The sequence below is a fragment of the Carettochelys insculpta genome, chromosome 1 (assembly GCF_033958435.1).
Source record: "Carettochelys insculpta isolate YL-2023 chromosome 1, ASM3395843v1, whole genome shotgun sequence".
Classification (NCBI taxonomy): Eukaryota; Metazoa; Chordata; order Testudines; family Carettochelyidae; genus Carettochelys; species Carettochelys insculpta.
The window spans coordinates 266,358,722-266,379,695 of NC_134137.1; the positions used below are offsets into that span (position 1 = coordinate 266,358,722).

General features: G+C 41.5%; 1 protein-coding gene across 1 annotated transcript in view; it reads right to left on the reverse strand.

Moving 5' to 3' along the window:
• SYT10 (synaptotagmin 10) overlaps positions 1 to 20,974 on the reverse strand; it is a 55,423-nt gene that overhangs the window by 16,571 nt on the left and 17,878 nt on the right. Inside the window, exon 3 of the mRNA XM_074983797.1 lies at positions 13,459 to 14,023. Within this exon, the coding sequence (XP_074839898.1) occupies positions 13,459 to 14,023 (565 nt within the window). The remainder of the gene's footprint in view (positions 1 to 13,458; positions 14,024 to 20,974) is intronic.

Here is a 20,974-nt window from a genome sequence, read left to right on the forward strand (position 1 = left end):
TTTTGTTCAAATATTCATTTGCCCCTTTGGGTGGGTAAAGTATTTAGGATGTGTATGCCATCCGTGATCCTGCACAGTTCAGAAACCCCTTCCTCTAACATTCAGCTATAATTACAGGAACCTGGGTTATGGCAATCAGTTGTGAGTAGATCTCAGGGTCAATGGCCTGGCAAACCTATACAGCCACCACCTTGACAGTTAACTTCCCAACCTCGGACTTGTTTACAGTTTACCAGTAGTGGTTAGGTGTTGCAAAAGCCACCCACTTCTGTACTCATATGGGTTTCTGAAATGCAGTGGCACGTCACTGGAGGGCTGGTGCAAAGCTGTCAACAACTCCATGAAGAGCTGTTGCCTCATTTGGGAGTTCTGAAGCTACTGGTCATCCTCACAGCTTTCTGACAGGAGGCAGCCTGACCAGGCTGTGTTGGATTTGTGAGACCAGACGTGGCACACGTGGGCATCCCAATGTAGTCACAGAATCCATTATATTTGGTCTGTGGGACAATAGTGGATTTTCATTCATCTCAGTCAGCAGGATTCAACATCTCAACTATTTCTGGACCTATTCCATCCAGAATGAAGGAAATCTGCAGAAAGTTTGTCCTGCAAGCAGGAGCAGAACCATATTGGCTTGGCTCCAGGGCCTTCCACAGGGTTTGGCAGACAGGAGATATGAGTTAAAGCTGCTATCACTATCAGTGTGTGAAGGTTGCAGCTAATGCCAGCAACACACTGCCAGGCAATTCCCAGAGTGTCTCCTGTGACACAGAAGTCCCTGGGACTGTCGCTTCAATGCTATCATCATGTGCCAAAAATGGGACAGCGTGGACTAAGATATATGCCTGGGCACAGTGTATAGGTGTGCCCAGCAAGTGTAGACACTTGGCACAAGCTTGGGTTTCATGTGGTAATCATACTTGGAAAAAGTGCTAGTAATACTTGGGATGCACATAAATATAGATGCAGCTTGTATAGTATTCTTTTCTAATAGTCTGGGTCCCTTAGGGAACATTTCTGAATGCACCTGAATACCTTTGAGTAAATCCTACGCACCTAACTCACTTAGGTCAGGTGCTCTTGAAAATTTTACTCTAGATCATCTTGGCTATATCTACACTACAGAGATCTTTTGAAAGAAGCCCTCCCAGGAAGATCTCTTCCGAAAGAACTTCTTTTGAAAGAGTGCATCCACACACAAGAAAACGAATCAAAAGAGTGATCTGCTCTTTCGAAAGAGCGTGTCCACACAGCCCTCGCTCTTTTGAAAGAATGGATCAGGGATCAAAAATCAGGCCCCATGAAGACTGCTCTTTTGATAAAAAAGGGCCTGCGGTGCATCTACACACATTTTCTTTTGAAAGAAGGCTTTCTTCCTGAAAAACGGGAAAGGAAGAGTGATTTTGAAAGGAGTGCCTCATTCTTTCGATATACTTTTGAAAGAACATTTTTTGTGTGTAGATGCTCCGCTGGATCTTTCAAAAGATCTTTTGAAAGAACTTGCTCATGTAGACTCAGCCCTTATGTCACACCAGTTAATTAAGTTAATTAAGATCAGCCACCTGATCACAGTATCTCAGTGCTATCAGACTTCACAAAGCTAAGGTGTAGACAGTTAAAGTTCACTTTTGTATCTCCAACACAAGTTTATATAACATCTGATTCAAGAGATACAAGCACGAAGAATTCCATTTCAAAGTTAGTCAGATAAGTATTTATTTAACTGTAACATCACAAATTAAGCCAGCCAGAATTTATATTAAAACCAGACTTCTATATTGAATGTTTTATTTTATTTATTATTTTATTCACAAAGGCCACAGGGTTTTTTCTTTATCGGGGCATCTCCAGTGAAGTTTCTTGAATTTCATTAGTGTGTTGTGAGTTTTTCCTCTTCTTAAATTAAATTAAAATTTCAATTAAGAGCTAACCTGGCTGACAGATACTGCTTTACTTTCAGGTCCACACTGCTCATAATGATTCACTGCCAAAGGCTTCTAATAACTAGTACAAAAAAAGCAACACTAAGCACAGGTGCAATGAAACATCCACTTGGTGTTGAGTATCTTATCTATTTGTTTCCCTGTTGTGAACACAGGCCATTACACAGAACCATGGAACTGAAACAATGGCAAGCGCTAGACCAGTGTACATTTTTTTCTATTGCTCCCTGTTCACATAAGTAGGCAATACATTTCCGTCATGGGAAGAAAAGAAAGAAATACAAAAATATGAGAAACAAAATTCAAATAAAAGTGTCAACCCTTTATATTAACTCTAGTATTTAACTACCGAATATAGATTCCTTAGATAGCATTAAATTCTTATCCTTCACTGAGGGATCAACTCAATGAGCTTTCCTAAGTGACGCTGAACACGTAAAACTCCTGCTGTGTTCTCTTTGAATTTGGTGTGCTCACTGTCAGCTGGGGGCTTGATACAGGGCCCCCAGAAATCAGAGAAAAGTTTACCAATGTCTTGTTATCATTATGGTCAGGCCCTCTGGAGAGAATTAAAGCTCTGCCCATTTGTTAGCTCCACACACCTGTGTGGGAAGGGTAGAAGGAACTCTTGAGATGGGGCACTCCTTCCTACCATGCATGATGCAAGAAACCATACAGAGGTGTCAGGAAGTGCCTCATACCTCTTTGCTCCCTGGCAGAGTGCAAAGGATGGTCCATGACTTGGCTCTTAAGACTTTAGTTCCTGGATAAAGCGTCATTCTTTCCTACTCAAACACACACATGGATTTCCACAGTTGTTCTCTATGGTTTCCATTTCAAATGTTTTGTGTACACAATTGGAAACACAGTTCTATAGCTCCAAGTCCTGCCAACTCAACGTGGCATCAAGCAATGTTCATACCCTCAGCAGTAATTCTAACCCAAATGCAGTATGCAGGTGATGTAGCTAACCTGAAACCTGTATGCCGTCAGGGAAAGATGTAACTAAAATAATTCAGTAGTTCTGTTGATGGGAGATCTGGGACAGATTCCATCTCACTTTCCAATAGCTTTGCAGATTTTAAAATGCTAACAGGAACAAAAAGCAAAGAGGGAGCAGTACATCTGTGAAGTAAGAAGGTGTCAATTTTACATTATCATTTTTCTGATCATAACTGCAGCCTAAGCAATAACTGTATTGTGCATGGTTATTCCTGTTCTGGCTTTTCAGGTTTCCCAGCTAACTCAAATCAACTCCTTCAGTAGGATTTCTCATTTCACTGCTGCCATGGGCTGGTTAGATGTTACTAGGACCTGGAATTTTATGTCCTTTTATTCATACTAGTTGGTGATTAATTGCTAGTATTAAAACAATAATGATCCATTTAATAAATACTGAATTGTAATGAACATCCCCTTAACTACCATTGGGCTATGTCGACACGTGCGTGCTACATTGAAATAGCTTATTTCGATGTAGCGACATCGAAATAGTCTATTTCGATGAATAACGTCTACACATCCCCCAGGGCTGGCAACGTCGACGTTCAACTTCGACGTTGGGCAGCACTACATCGAAATAGGTGCTGTGAGGGAACGTCTACACGCCAAAGTAGCACACATCGAAATAAGGGTGCCAGGAACAGCTGCAGACAGGGTCACAGGGCGGACTCAACAGCAAGCCGCTCCCTTAAAGGGCCCCTCCCAGACACAGTTGCACTAAACAACACAAGATCCACAGAGCCGACAACTGGTTGCAGACCCTGTGCATGCAGCATGGATCCCCAGCTGCCGCAGCAGCAGTCAGAAGCCCTGGGCTAAGGGCTGCTGCATACAGTGACCATAGAGCCCCGCAGGGGCTGGAGAGAGAGCGTCTCAACCCCTCAGCTGATGGCCGCCATGGCGGACCCTGCTATTTCGATGTTGCGGGACGCGGATCGTCTACACGTGCCCTACTTCGACGTTCAACTTCGAAGTAGGGTGCTATTCCCATCCCCTCATGGGGTTAGCGACTTCGACGTCTCGCCGCCTAACGTTGATTTCAACTTCGAAATAGCGCCCAACACGTGTAGCCGTGACGGGTGCTATTTTGAAGTTGGCGCCACTACTTCGAAGTAGCGTGCACGTGTAGACGCAGCCTTGATGACATTAATACCATTCAGATTATTACAATGAAAGTCAATGGAATTAATAATCATCTAAGCTATTATAAATCAATATTTTGTCATTTTACCAGAATTTTCCAATTTAATATAAAGATTTGTGAAGGGTCTGGGGATGTTCCAGTGTGAAACGTGTTACAGAAACATCAGTGCTAAGTTATATATTCTTTAAAACATTGCTCCATTTCAAACCAAACCAATATTATTTTTTTATTTCAGTGAAGATTTCAGTAAATGAGGCAAGATAATGATGTACTGATTAACTGCTTAATTTAAGGATAGTGAATATTTTTCATGTATGGTCGCTCAAATTTTTTTAAAAATTGCTTTTCCAGTATTCACTTTCAATTAATGTTTTGGATGATGATTGTGCAGACAGGAATATTCAAGGCAGTGCTCAGTTTGTACCAGGACTTGCCAGGACTGACCCTAGTACTTCTAGGGCTCGGCAGTTCATAGCGCGGACACCTTGGGGCTTGCTGTATCAGTTCTGACTGCACAAAAATTGCTTGAGCCCCAGCACCTGGTTCAAGGCAATGGGTCAACTGCAAATGCATATGAGATTAGTAATGAAATGCCTAAGCATTCACTTCCAGAAACTACCTTCTAAGGGTATGTCTACACTGGGAACTAACTTCACAGTTAGCTTCAAAGTTAGGCACTACATCTAAATAGCTACCAGAGAGTCCACACACATTTTCCCTTACTTCAAAGTTAACTTTGAAGTAGGGACCCCAACTTCCAAGTCCTAACTCCATTCGTGGGAATGGAATAGTGCCATACTTCAAAGTTTAACTTTAAAGTAGGGCATATGTAGATGCTCACCTTTGAAGTTGCTTACTTCAAAGTTGTACTTTGAAGTAAGCATCTTCAAAGTTATTTTTGTAGTGTAGACACAGCCCAAGAGTTATTTTAATACAGTCAGGGAACAAAAACAAGTGGCTTATTTGTGCAAGCAGAACTAATCAATATAGCGTGGGTTTTAAATACTGAATTCTTGTAATTGATTTCTTGTCAAAAATCACAAGAAAAAGAATTATGTTTAAAATATTCAGTAAAAATGATGAGTAATTCACACATCACAAATTTGTGAACTGCTGATAGACACTTAGCAAACAGAAAAAGAGAGGTTAGATTTGTTAAATGAGCTTTACATTTGAATCATTTGCTCACCTCTAATTCCAATCATTTGTACAATAAAAGATCGTCTAAGAAAGATAAAAGAGATCAAGGTACTTAGCCATATTTCACAGGTATTTCAAAGCTGTATCTTAGATTGTTTTTCCTATAATCAGTCAAAGCAATAGAAGAAACTAGACTATTTTTTGAAAATTTATTTACCCAATTATAAGAGAATTTTTGGAAGATTAAGACCGTTCACCCAAATGTTTAAGATGTTTCTTTTCTACATTAAATGCAAACTTGTAACATGATGAGTTTATCTTGATCAATTCACATTCATTTTTAAAAATGTTTTAGCATGTACAATAAAGCACTTATAATAAATTATTATACAGTAATTGCTGCAGCTCAAGAGCAAATGGAACAGAGAAACAAGGGTATGATATAAAAAATAAAATGACAAAATACAAACTACAAGAGATGAATAGCAACAGCTGAAGACCAAAGAAATACAAAAGAGCACAGGAGGCCAATCCTGCACCTTTCAAAATGACTGCATTTATTACTAGGATCAAGGAAAACCCAATCATTATAGTTATTCCTGGTTCTATAATTGTCAAGGCTACGTATATTGTTCCCATTACTGTTAAAGTGTTTACTTGATTGCTGGTTTGAATTTGTCTAGCTTCAGTTTCCAGCAATTGGGTATCGTTAGGCCTTCGTCTGCTAGAAACAAGATCCTTCTGCCACTAGAAATCTTATCCCTGTGTACTACAAAGGACAAAGGTGGTTATTAGCCAGACTCTAGTTGCAGAACCGAATATCTGTCTATGAGAGAGAGGTGGTCCTGGGATGACTTGAAAGCCTGAGGAGCTGTGCTCACCTTTTATCTGGCAAGTATTACTTCTCAGAACCAGGTTTGGCTCCCAATCACCTCAGTATCGGTAAATCTCTAGGCATGCTTCCTGTGTCCTAGCAAGCATGCCCAGACCCACTGGTCATAAACACCACAAAACAAACAAACCTGAACATGGGAAAGATGGGAGTGAGGTGAGGGGGACAGAAGCACCAGAGAAATGTGTATATGAGTGGTGTCTCGTTTCCCAAGCACTGGTGTAGCATGAGCTGGTTAAGGGCCTCAGTGCCAATATTTAATTATCTGTGGTTGCTAGTACAGAAGGGCCAGTTTGTGGTGACATGCATTTTGACTAAAGCGCATTCACTTACCAGATATGTCAGAAAAGAGCATAAGCAAAAGTAATCTTTTCAAGATGTTAAATTTACTCCCCCTGTCTGCTGAGTCAGATGGAGCACCTATTTCTCCAGGCATGGTCCAAAATACTATGGAATTTACTGGCCTGATCCAAAGCCATTGACTTCACTAGTCTTCTGAATAGATTCTTAGAGTATAAATTCCTCCTCTGCTCCACATAAACTTTGCTTAACCCAGTGCAGAATTGGCCCCACAGTCTTACAGTTTCTTCCGTGTAAGAATTGGAAATTGTTATCATTAGCCTGATTTTCATGAACTTAAAATAGTTAAAATAAATTATGAAACAATCCAAGACACAAGTTCATGCTAGCACGTTCCAGCTTGTATATGTTAGGGATTTATTATAATATAGTTTTATTTTGCAAGTAAAAATAATACAGTCAACTACTGAAATACTGTTGATAATTCAAATTCAAAAAGTTCATGGAGTCTCAATGTGTTTATACATAACTACAGGTTACTGTAATTTTTATGTGTTCATTGCTAAAGGGTTTATATAAATATTTCAGCCACTTAGGAAAGAGGGTATTCACCGTAGACTAATACAATTCTGTAGATGAAGTTATGCTTACAGTTAAAAGCTCCTTGCTGAATGACTGAAGCTCAAAACATAGCTGCTACTTTCTAAACTGCACACTTAGATTTGAAATTGTAAAGTACTGGTTCATTAACACCAAACAGGAGTCTACCAGCCAACCTAGCACTGTAATTAGGTGGCTTGGTCTCTCAAAGCTGAGGAGAATTGTACTTATATGAGTAGTCAAGAACAGCAATAGTTCCCTGGCACAAAGATGTTAACACATCTCTCCCAGTAGTGTAATATGGTATAGCATTCTAGTCTACTCAAAAAAAGACATCCAAGAGAGTGTGGAATGGTGAGACTATTCTGGTTTATCAAATAAAAAGCCTGCATTTTTGCTTAGTCTAAAGGAGCAATGACCATTATACATAAAATCTCTCAAAATCCCTTAGGGCTTCATTTCAGCAAAGAAAGCATTCATTGAAGTTAAAGCATACGAAAGTTACAGACATATTTAACTGCTTTGCTGGGTTAGGGCCAATGCCAATGGAAAGCGAGGATTTTAAATTTTAAGTCCTGAATGTTCATTGGAAATGTAAAGAAATGTTAGTATTTGTATCTCTGCTGTAATTCCAATTAAAGTCCAAAAGACCATTTGAATCCTCTTGGCTACTGACATCATGGCTGTGCCTGCACTACAAAAATAACTTCGAAGTTGCTTACTTCAAAGTACAACTTAGAAGTAAGTAACTTCGAAGCTGAGTGTCTACACACACCCTACTTCGAAGTTAAACTTTGAAGGAGGGCACTACTCCATTCTCAGGAATGGAGAAAGGACGTCAAAGTTGGGTTCCCTACTTCGAAGTTAACTTCAAAGTTAGGGAAAAATGTGTGTAGACTCTCTGCTGGCTACTTTGATGTAGTGCCTAACTTGGAAGTTAACTTTGACGTTAGTTCCTAGTGTAGACGCATCCAATGTGTATTTGTTCTTTCCATATTTAAGAGAAAGATGTTTTGACTTATCCAGATATTATAGTATTGTATTTCCTTTACTTAATCTTATTTGCTTGTGAAATCCGTGGCAGTAGGAATCTCAAGCGGCCTGTTAGAGAGGAATTCAGTTGTTTTTTCTTTACATTTTGTATGACTAACTGAGCTTTCATATATTTAACATTAGAACAAACATATTAGGTAGGCGACACTCATGCTTATTTATCACCCGTAGGTGGGTGAAGGTAACATTAATTTCTTCCTGGTGGAGCGTCCACCAGACCAACTGCATGACTCTGCTCCACTCCTAGCTGGGGCCCATGCACTCTTACTCTTCCCCACTTCCCTCCCCATCCCATGCTACCCTTAGGGTTCCTGAGGGCAATACAACTGTTTGAGGAGATCCTAGTGGCATTCTGCACCTTTCTCTGTTGCCCCTCCCAGTGAGAAAAGGAGCAAAACACCCAGCACAGCTCGCTACACTTCCTCAGTGCTGCGTCTTCTCCATCTCCATATAGCAGCAGCCCTGCTGGGGACTGGGGCTGGGGGTTCTACTCCTTTCCCCACTGGTGGGGAAGCATTATCCAGGAAATAGAGCAGAATGCCAACAGCTCCTCCAGCTACTGTACCATTCCCGGCTCTCCCTTCTCCCAGGCCTGTTGTGAGAAAGAGCTCTGTGCAGGGGCTGGGGATGCAATGGAGTCCTTGCAGTTTGCCGTTCTGCCTATAAACAGCTTGCTACTATGGAATACCATACTGTACTGGTCCACTTCCACAGCTTCGGCCACTTTCTCACTGGCTTGCTTTCTGTCAATACCAAATTCAAAGTCATTAAAAATGCCTCACAGACCATGAAATCTGGTGTCTCCCTGAGAAATATGGTTTTGTGTGATTTCCCCTATGCTATATAGATTTTATGGGGGAAGACCAGAGTTTCTCAAACTGGGGGGTCCTGACCAATAGGGAGTTGCAGGGAGGTCGTAGCTTATTTTAAGGGAGGCTGTGGTAGTACCACTCTTACTTCTGTGCTGTCTTCAGAGTTTAGTGGCCAGAGAGAGGCATCTGTTAGCTGGGTGCCCCACTCTGAAGGCAGCAGTGCAGAAGCAAAGGTGGCAATCCCATCCCATCCTTACTTCTCCACTGCTGCTGGCAGCAGCTCTGCTTTCAGAGCTGGGCTTCTGGCCAGCAGCTGCTTTCCAGCTGTTCAGTTCTGAAGGCAGCACTCCAGCAGCAGTATGGAAGAAGGAACAGTGGTAGCACAACTTCACCTACACTAACCGGGCAACGTCCCTTGCAACTCCATTTTGGGTCAGGACTCTCACAATTACTACACCATAACATTTTAGATGGAAATAGCTGAAGTTGTGAAATGTACAATTTTTAAAATCTTATGACTGTGAAATGGACCAAAATGGCTTGGGCGAATTTCGTAGGACCCTATCTCTAGGTACATGTCTACAATGCAATTAAACACTTGTAGCTGGTCTGTGTGAACTGACTCAAGGTGGGGCTGTAGGGTATTAAATTGCAGTGTAGACATTTGGGTTTGGGCTGGAGCTCAGGCTCTGAGGCCCAGGAGAGGGTGACAGAATTGCTGGGCCCCTGGGCATGATGTCAGGGAGGCGGGTACTGGCTCCACACTCCCAGAAGGGAGAAGGCCTAAAGAGGAAGGGGCAGGGCTGGTAGCTTGCCTCCCCCATCAGCCCTTCAGCACCACCCAGATCAAGCAGCACAGGGCTCTGGCAGTGACTGAAAGGGCTTGCTGCTCCTGCTGCTGCTACTACTGAATTGCTGGGCCCTGGGGCACTTGCCCTTTTGCCTGCCTCTCACTGGGCCTGCTCAGACCCTTCCTCCCTTGCAGGGTCCCAGAATTCAGGCTCCAGATTGAGCCCAAGCTGCAATTTTAAAGCAAAGCATCCAAGTCCCATGTGCATGAGTCAGCAGGCATGAGCTAGACACAGGGTAGATATACCCTTAGATAACTCAAATGGCACCCATTACCATAACCTATGAGTGCCTCACAGTCTATTTATCTTAACCTCGTGCCTGGGCTGTACTATTTTTTCAGTTTTGCAGACTGAGGAACTGGGACAGATAGATGAAGCCCACCATCATCCAGGAAGGTTGAAGAAGAGCAGAGGTTTGAATCCAAGGCCAGAGCTACAATTCTGAACTGTCCTTCCCACATTCAAGATCTGCTGTGTCCTGTACTTGCCAGGCCAAAGAAATATTCTGGCAGCCTATCAACTCTTCAAGTCATTGGCACCAGATCTATAATCAGAATTAAAAAGTTCTTGAATTCTACCCATATATGTGCCACTCAGCTGCATGCTGAAGCTAGAGCCTCCAAAACACAACCATCCAATTGAATGTAGATATGCTTGTTCTGATGGTGGAGAGCACAAAGGTGAGCGTGATTTTTCCCCATCGGTTTGTCAAAGCAAAAGGAAAAAAGAGGAATTGTCTGCCCACATTAAAGAGGAGGCATGCCTGCAGTAGGCTGTGATCAGTACCTTGGCCAATCCACCCCTCTAAGAAAACTGCATGAGCTTTCCACCATATCTCAGCTCTTGCTTCAACTTTCTGTCACTCTGACCACTTTGTTCAGGAAGAAATAATTAAAATGCATATGAGTGATTTATTTTATTCTTTTAATTTTAACTCCACTGGTTATTGTACAGACAATGGAGCCAACAGAACAAACCATCCTAAGCTGTGTCTACACGTGCACGCTACTTCGAAGCAGCGGCACTAACATCGAAATAGCGCCCGTCGCGGCTACACGCGTCGGGCGCTATTTCGAAGTTAACTTCGACATTAGGCGGCGAGACGTCGAAGTCGCTAACCTCATGAGGGGATTGGAATAACGCCCTACTTCGACGTTCAGCGTCGAAGTAGGGACCGTGTAGACGATCCGCGTCCCGCAACGTCGAAATTGTGGGGTCCTCCATGGCAGCTATCAGCTGGGGGGTTGAGAGACGCTGTCTCTCCAGCCCCTGCGGGGCTCTATGGTCACCGTGTGCAGCAGCCCTTAGCCCAGGGCTTCTGGCTGCTGCTGCTGCAGCGGGGGATTCATGCTGCATGCACAGGGTCTGCAACACCTTGTTGGCTCTGTGTATCTTGTGCTGTCTAGTGCAAGTGTGTCTGGGAGGGGCCCTTTAAGGGAGCGGCTGGCTGTTGAGTCCGCCCTGTGACCCTGTCTGCAGCTGTGCCTGGCACCCTTATTTCGATGTGTGCTACTTTGGCGTGTAGCCGTTCCCTCGCAGCGCCTATTTCGATGTGGTGCCGTGCAATGTCGAAGTTGAACATCAACGTTGCCAGCCCTGGAGGACGTGTAGATGTTATTCATCGAAATAGCCTATTTCGATGTCGCCACATCGAAATAGGCTACTTCGATGTAGGCTTCACGTGTAGACGTAGCCCTAAACTCACATAATTAATTACTGAATGTTCAGAAGATCCCTCAAGATCCTTGCAGGAAGGATGCTGTGTAACAGCAAAGTGTTATTGTCCTCATGAAACAGACTAACTTTCCAATATAGGCTTCGAGAGACAAAATAATATGCTGAGGAGGACTAACAGAATGATGAAAAACCATTTTCATATTTCAGCCAAGAAAGATTTCTGAGTTATTTATGAACCTTTACAGTCTACACACTATAGCAACTGATAAGAGGCCAGATGTCAGATAGGGTAGTGGAGGTAGCTGAGACAGTTGTTCCAGTCCTGTGCATGAGATGCTGCTGCTCATTGGTATCTCTAATGGTAGTCCAGTGCTAATGCACTGGCTGTCACTACATGGAAGAGCAACAGGAGGCTGATTTGGTGATGCCAGCAGCAGGTGACTGCCAAGGAGGTGCCAGGCAGCAAGAACAGAGCCTGAAATCAATTGAAGCCTTGAGCAGCCACTGGCTATTTCGAGATCTTGGAAAGTGCACAAAATAGAAGGCAGACTGCCAATGAGGAAAAACAGGGGCACAGGGGACACAAGGTGAAATGTGAAAAAGTGAAGGGGGCAGAGGGATAAGGGTGTGTGTGTGAAAAACGAGAACAAGCAGGGACAAGAGAAAAGTGGGGAGGGAATGACTAATGAAAGGAGGAAGTCGAGACATCAGTGTGAAGGGGGAAAGACAAAAATAATAAATGAAGGTCAGAGACAAGATAAGAGGTTACATTTACACTTCCTCTGGAAGACTGACCATGCAGGGTTGATCTTCTGGGGATCAATTTCATGCATCTAGAATGGATGCATGAAATCGACCTCTCAGGGGTTGCAGTTGACCCCTGAACTCCTGGCAAGACACGAGGAGTAAGGGTGATCAACGGGAGAAAGTCACCTGTCAACATTGTTCAGTAGGGACAACCTAGTTAGCCGAGCACAGATACGTTGACTTTAGCTATGCAATTGCCATAGGTAGAACTGCGTATCTGTGGTTGACTTTCTTTGCCTAGTGTGACGTAGGCTGAGAGAAAGGGGAAAAACAGAGGATGGAGCAGAGCACTCACCTGTGAGGGAGCAACCCTGCTTGTGTTTCGTCTCCTAGATTCAACAACTATTGGCTGCAGTGCAGGCAGAAGTCCACCTCATACCGAAAAAGCATGGCCAGTGAAGGCCTGTGGCTCAGAACACCAGAAAGATCCCCAATACAACAAGATAACAGGAAGTTTCCTTAAGAACAGAGTTGGATTTTAGAGCAAACCAAACAGACTTGTTTTCTCAAACCATCTATCTTATTTAAAATGGAGGTGAGTTTGGCTTCCGACTGGTAAAGGTAAGGGTGGGAGGTAGTGTTTCTTCCTTGTTACAGCAAGTCACCTATTTGCTATTGGTCACAGGTGAATTCTACAGGCTACAGCCCTCACTTGAAACAGTAAACCCATTTTCCCCATTTCCCAATGCTGTCCCACAGGTCTACATCAACATCAGGTGTTTACATTATACATTAGTGACAAAGAATATGCAGATCTCATATAGGATACTCTGTGCACAGCTGCTAGAAATCATCTGAACCTTCATCTCTTTTTTTCATTTAGATTACAGCATGTGAAAAGCTGCTAATAATACCAGGGTGGTTTCATGGCATATTAGTACACAAACATTTTAAAGGACAAAGTGGAAACATACATATGTTTTGCTAACAGGAAAATATTAACTGTTCCCATTGAAAAGTAACACTCAGGGGTGTCTGATGTAATTAATAAATCTATTTTCCATTTGTGTAGTGTGTCCTGAGGGTAACGCTATGTTCCCAGAAGAGGTTTTTTTGTTTTTTTTTTTAAATCACATTTCACGGCTTCCCAAGCATTTTATTTTCCATGCTCAAAGAAAAACAATGGCAACTTCTTTTTTTTTCAATCTGTGCTGATAGACAGTATTCCCTTTTTATAAAGTACAAATGAGAAATGAAAATATCAGCAATCTGGACACTTTTGGGACACATTACTTACTGCGGTGGCACAGTGGATGTCTTTCCACACAGTGGCTTCCCTCGAGAGATCAGAGACTTCAAAAAAGTTATCAAGGATAACTTCCCCAATCATGTCATGTCTAGAAAATCTGTCAAAATCATACACACTGAAATGCAATTTCCTGTTGCTGAGCTGATCATAGGCTACAGGAAACTGAAAGGTTTCATCAAAGACAGGATTTAACGTCTTTCTGTGAACCCGTGTTTGAAACTTCTTTTTCCTATCTGGAAGAAGATAAATCTTAACGTAGGGATCTGAGGTTCCTGTGAAGTCTTTAGCAGGTAGATCTAAGGCTTTGACAATGGTAACAATGAGGAGTTCATTTTCATAATCATACCGGAGAGTAAAGTTAAGTTTCCCACAGATTTTCACATCTTCTTGATTGCCTTCTGAATCAACAGACTTCTGTTTGTAGAGCTCTGGCTTTATGCGCCCAATGCTGGTTGTTGTCTCACCCCGTTGTAAAATTGGATCTGTCCCCATGTTAAAGTCAACACTGGACACTTGCATCTGCCTTGGCAAGTGCCTCCTGAAAGAATTATGCCTGCATACACAAAAAATTAGCCTGGATTATCTCCATGAAAATGCAGGGATATTCTCCAAATAAAAACACAAACAAATATTTTAAACTTCTTATCATGCGGGACACCAAATTTCCTAGCAATACAAGACAGCATTTTTTAAGAAAAATGTGCACCTGAAACTGCATTAGAAATCATATGATTCCTAAAACTTCAGTACAGCTAAAACATCATTGTAAGCTAATACCTTTATTTTTATGGTAAAACCATGTGAATTTTCTAATAATTGGGATTGGTCGGACTTTATTTTTGTCTCCTATATGTTTTAGAGAGTTTGTTTGATAAAGAACTCCTCCTAAATGGTAAGAGTGAGGACCACCAAATATGGTATAGTGCTCTGTTTTGGCACAACTAAGATCAATGCTTAAGGTGTCAAAACTAGAAGAAAATGTTTTTGGAAAACATTGACTATAATCTTTTTCATTAAAACATAGTGAATGGTTAGAGTATATAGGGATGAAGAAAAATACACTTGATGGAATTCCCATTTTAAAAAGTTTACTAAGACCAGTACATGAAAAAAATAATAATCTCTTTTTAAGAAATATGAAATAAAAATTAACTTCATGAAAATAACATTGGTATTTTTGAAAAAAATTGCAATCATTTAAATAAAGCATGTACAGTTTTCTTTTTTTTTTCAAAGAAAAAAAATAACTGTTTGAATTATGGATCCAAGTAACACTGGGTACATCTGCTAGTAAGTCATAAAAAGTCTAACTTCGATCCCTAGCATCATACTGGTGTACTAGTACTGTGTTATTACACAGGAAAGAGTACCATTCAGTCTATCACTCATCATCAACACTTCCCGTAACTCTTGGGCACTCCTTTGAGGTTTTCCATCTAAGGCCTTGTCTGCACTTACCAGCACCATCGAACTATTTCAGCTACACAAACAGCATAGCTGAAGTTGACTTGCTTATCGCAGTGTCTTGCGAGCAGCAAGGTCGATGGGAGCAACTCTTCCACGAATGCTGGCTCCCCTTCTTGTTTTGGTGAACTACCAGCATCGATGGGAGTGAGCTTGGAGAGTGATTTATTGCATGTACCACAGACATGGTAAATCAATGGCCAGTGAATTCATTGCCTCAGCTTTACACAAGGTCTAAGTATTTAACAGGCTCAACACTTCTCAATTTGAGATCTGAAAAAAACAACCAACCCATAATGCACTAGGCCTGCAGGTAAAAGAAGAGCATTTAATCAGCATGAAGCCCACTGATAGGCGTGAAGGGAGGCAAAGGGGGCAGCTGCCCCGAGACCAGCATTTCAAACAGGCCCAGAGGTCCAGCTGATGCTGTTGCCAAAGTAGTAGTGGTGGCTGCAGAGGGGGTGCGGGGGGCAGGGCTGACTGCCCTAAGCCACACCCCTTCTGCTCTTGGCCCTTCCCGTTTTGGGGCAGGGAGCCAGGCCACCCTCCCACCTCACCCTTGGGGCTGCAGCGGATGTCAGCACCGCTGATCAGCATAGACTCTAATCCTGTAAAGATTTATACATATATTTAGGTCTTTGCAGGCTTGAGGTTATAGTGGGTTCTTTAATGATGTTTGAAACTTTAATATTTAATTCTAGCCATTCTACAGTTAACAGTTTTATGAGACATGAGAAAATTAATTCACTTAGCGGTACCAAACTAAATTATTTTTAATTCATCCTAATTTGGATTGCTGCATAGTACATTCATGATACTTGAGACTTTATACTGCCTACAACAAAGTGGGAATTTTGGCATTGCCTTCAAGATGAACAGGATCTGGCTTATTATGTGCTGTGCAGCACAGGCTGAAATTCTCTAATCTGTCTCTCTCTGGTCTGACAGCATCCATGGTCTGGCATGATTTTAGTAACCCGGATGTCTATTTATCATGAGTGTAGTCAAGTTTACCATGGTCCTATAAAGTTTGTTTATGGACTCCAGTCCTGGCTTTCAGTGTTCTGTGTTGTTATTTAGCCCTAATTTACCCCTAAATGTCTTCTGAGAGCCCACTAACCAATGGAAATATTGGTAATGCTGCTAGACAATATTGGCCTCTTATGGTCTGGCAAATTCTCTGGTTCAGCATCAATCAGGTCCCAAGGGTGTTGGATTAGGGAGGGTCAACCTGCAGTATAAAATGTAGGATAAGATACTTTCTAACCTGCTCCAGACTTTGTGTAATGTCCATTTGCTTTTTCTGCTATTTTAAAATTTCAAATGGCATACTACCACCCTCTCTGTGCTGCAACTAGGAGTATACTTATACTTAGTTGCTATTAAAAGCCAATTTAATTGTCATAATCTCCTCACTTTTCCACAACCTATTACTTATTAATGTCAGAGTAAATGTGCATTATTGCTCAGTTCCCCAACTGTTCAGTATGCTGAAACCAAGAGGAATCACAGCTGTAGGTTCACTTCTTTAAACCAGGAATACAAATTGTCCATTTGAAAATGATCATGAATAATTTAATGGAAAATACCTTATTTATGCTATAGGGGAGAGACTGCAAAATGCACAATGAACAAAACTGCTGTAGGTCCACTGAGTGCTGCACCAAGGGGCCAATTTGCAGCCATTAAATAATGAACAAGAATGTCTTCCGTCCTGGAAGCCTTAGTGGTGCTACATGCAGGCAACAGTCCTTTTGACACAGCCATGGGATAGTTATATGAATATTTCCATGGGTATGAATTGGTTCCAGGAAATCTAAGTATTTCAAACCTGAAAGTTCAGACGAATAAAACATCCTTCTGATGGCACACATTTCTGCCTCTAAGAAAAACCCTCAAAATGAAGTTGAATCAAATATAAACAAAGATAAGTTAAATATAGTTACAGGTGCTACAAATGTCCTTGAGTCTGTCTGCAAATTTGGAGGCATTTATAATCTGCATTATTTTTTAAAATATTTTTCTGTTCCATAGGTATGAAAAGAAATCTATATCAACAGAAAAATCTGACTATGCAGTGGAAACTGTGAAACAAACTGCTGTCAGAGGAAGAAAGTAAGCAATCAGGAAACATACAAAAAAGTTTCTTTGATCTCTTGCATTTATAATAATTTAAGGTAGTCTTTGTAAAAATAGCAGGCAATGTTTTTTGAACAAATGTAATTTTTAAGTTGCAGAAATTCTTTCAAACTTAAAAACATTTACACACACACTATAATATTCTACAATGAAAGTAGTCATTGTTTTTAAGTGCCACTGGATAAAACAAAGCAGCTGCAAGATTGCTCTCAGTGGGAACCAAAGCTCTGTAGCAAGTTTACTCTGCTAAGCCAATGCCCTAATTACACAGTACCTAGTGAATGCTCTGAGTCACAGCTTGTCAACAAGACAGCTAATTGCTCTTTTAATTAATAAGGTGCTTCACTGTTGTCATGGCAACACGGTCATGTTCCTTTTTTCTGCAATAACAAAGGGATTAATGACTGTTATGCTGAAGTGCAAGGATTTCAGCCAATCATACAGTAGAGATGCCTCAGTTACAGACTTGCACCGCTACCAGGGCTTTCAGTGACAAGAGCACTCCATGCACTCTGACTGCCCCTAAAATCACCATCACAAACATTGATACCTAGCTCTTCTACAGCACTTTCCATCAGTAGATATGAGGCACTTAAGGGGCTGTCTTCCACATCCCCCAGGCAAGTACGATTTCCTCAAATTGTATGAAAAAAACCCAAACTTTGTATTTGTAAATATTTACTCACTAGACTAAATAGTAGTAGTAGTTATATAACAATTAATGACACAACAGTGTGCTCTGTTAATTTAGTATGAACCACACCTAAAGAAATAAGAGCAGATGGATGATACTATAATTAAAGTACTGGACTGGAAGTCAGGAGATACGAATTCAATTACTGGCTGTCGGATTTCCTTTATGACTTTGGGAAAATCACTTACCCAGACATATAAGTACATGCTTAACTTTAATCATGTGCTTACATTCATCCCTAAAATAGAACATAAGGCCATGCTTAAGTACTTTATTGAGTATGGATGGATACAAGGAAGTACAAAAGTATTTTGCTTTAAGATTCTGGTTGCTTGGTTCCCCATCTATAAAATGGCAGGTGGAGTTGGGTTTGAATTATACTTCTTTTCTCCCAGACGTGCTCTGTATTGTCCAGTTAGATTATAAGCTTTTCAGGGCCTCTAAGCATAATGTGGGCTGTTTTCAGTTGGGGCCTATAGACATTACTGTATTACGAATAATAAAGAATAATAATTTGGCCTTTGGCCTCAGAGTTGACTTAACTCAATATAGGATTATCAACTTGCACAGAGAAAGTACATTCAAATTATAAACTAATTATAAAATAATGAACAGTATAGTGAAGATGGTTTGGACCATCTTATTTATCCTTTTGTATGATGCATGGACATGGGGACTTGAAATGAAATTCTAAGGCAGGCAGTCTGTCAGTGACTGCTCCAGTCATGAAGAATAAGTGTTCTCCTTCCTCTTGTTTGTAATCATATATAATGCATCTAAGATGTTCTAATTAACTAAATAAACCTCTAATGCTTTTTTCCAGCCCTAGACTCCTACGCTGAATCTTATTGTGTGAAGCAGTTTCATAGGTCAATTTTGCCCTGCATTCCTCCTCCGCCTCAATACTGTAAGTTTTAAATTTGTTGCCTTTCAGTTTTGTTGGAAATTTTTGTTCCAAATTCCAGCAAGGATAAATAAGTGCACCCAATAAACCATGAATTATTTTGAGTACTCCCTTCATCTTCCCCTTACTCCTCTTCTCTTTCTGAACGGTCACAAGCTTCTCAATCTCTCCTTATATGGGAGTCTGTCCATGACCCTGATGATTTTCATTTCTGCCTCCCTCTGAAATTCTTCTATTTTTTCTGTATCTCTGTTGACTATATAGGGAGTCATGAGCTTGGCACCTCGGAAAACTGGCTTGTAGGCATGTCAGCTTGAGGACCCAAAAATAGAGGCACCCATATTTAGAAGTAGATTTGGCCTGAGTCACTTTCGTAAGGCCACACAGTGAGTCAGTGGCAGAGTTAAGAATGGAATCTGAGTCTACTCATACTGTTGCATTCATCCCAGTGGACAGTAGCTGCCTCCCTGCAGATTTCAGCTGTCCCCTTTCCTTTCCTTATTTTGGCCAATTTCTGAAAAAGCAGATAAATTTAAAGTAGCTTTTAAAGTAGAGGTTAACGCTTATTTAGTTTATCTCAGCAGATGAGCTGGAGGAAAGAAGTTGGGCTGCAGCTGGACTGGTCTGGGAGTGTCACAAAGTAAGAAAGAAGTAATTAATTTCCACTCTGAGACAAGCTTCTCTTTTTGAGATGCTTTGGATTGTATCTCTGGATAGTTTCAATTTTCATCTTCTATTACAGTGAACTAAATCAGGGGAAGAAGTGAACTAAATCAGGTCTGAAGAAGTGGGTCTGTCCCACGAAAGCTCACCTAATAAATTATTTGGCTAGTCTTTAAGGTGCTACTTGACTGCTTTTTGTTTTGATAGTGTATAGACTAGCACAGCTCCTTCTCTGTTACTAAATGAGGGGTTGTTGAATAAGTCCATCTTAGAATTTTCAGTAGTTAAACTAGAAGTTGCAAATGGCCAAAGGGCAACAAACTGCTTCTGAAAGGACTTCTGGTAACTTGAGGGGAAAAGAAACCAAACAATTCAAGATTTTTTTAACACAAGTTAGGTGCAATTTGTAAGAAAATAACGCAGGTAAGGGAGTTTGTAACTTACCCCCTACTAAGAACTCCAGAATGGGTGGCTACATTATAATCAACAGTTGAAAATGATTTTGAAGAAAGTTTTACATTTTCAGAAAGGAAAGCAACTGATCAGTATCCATTTACATATAATAAAAACAAAGAATACACATCAAGGAGTGCATTCTGGAGCCTCTAGTGAGTGTCCTTCTCAAGTGGATAAAGTTACAAAGCCACAGTGTAAGCCAAGAGGTGCAGCAGCAGCGCAGAAACGCTCAGACTGTTATAGTTTAATGCTTAATTGGGATCAAGACAGTGAAGAGTGACTTTTTTACTAAACTGACTTTCTTCGTATTTGTGCGAACTATGACAATGAAATAAAATGTTTCAGTTACGCTGAGAAACATCATTTTGCTAAATGTGTCTCTGTGTTAAAAACACTACCCAGAAATTGTGATCAGACACATTGTTAGGTTTTCAATAATTTATTAAGTGATTATAATTATAATCAGTTAGTATCTTGCAGTTTGTTTTTATTAATAATTAACTAATGCAAGACCAAAAATGTATCTCATTTGAATGACAGAGTCCTATCCAGATCCTCTGCTGTAAATCTCAGTTCAGCATAGGTGATGGGGGCTATTAAGGTCTGGTTACACTCCCTGCTTCTCTGCTCCAATACAGGTTAGAAAAGACTAGTAGCTACTCTAACTTTAACCATCTGGAAAAGTAGACCTTCTGCCAGTGGAGCATAGCCAGAGTACAATGCATTTTCTATTGTGATGTGCCCCGCCCACCACTGAATGCTGAAGATAGTGCAGAAGCCAGCTACACCACTTCTGTGCTTGGTAGGGACTCTCCTATTAATCAGGGTAACCATATTTTCCGAGGCCAAATATGGGAAACCCTGGGGATGGGGGTGGATTCCTGGCTGCAGCTGCCAAGCAAGTGCAGCTCCCTGGCTGCCCCATGCCACAGGGTGCTGGAACAGGGCTGCCACCTCACAGGGAGCTCCCTGGTTGTAGGGGCAGTTGCCCTGAGGAAGTGGAGAGGTGTTTGCTGGATGACCCATGCTATCAGGTGCCTGAAACAGGGCTGCAGCCCTGCCAGTGCGGCTCCCAGCTTCCCCAAGCCATGGGAAGCTGGGAATGGGGCTGCAACCTTGCTGGTGGGGCTCCTCCCAGCTTCTCCCCTAGCCTCAGGGATCAGGAATGGGACTGCAGTTCTGCC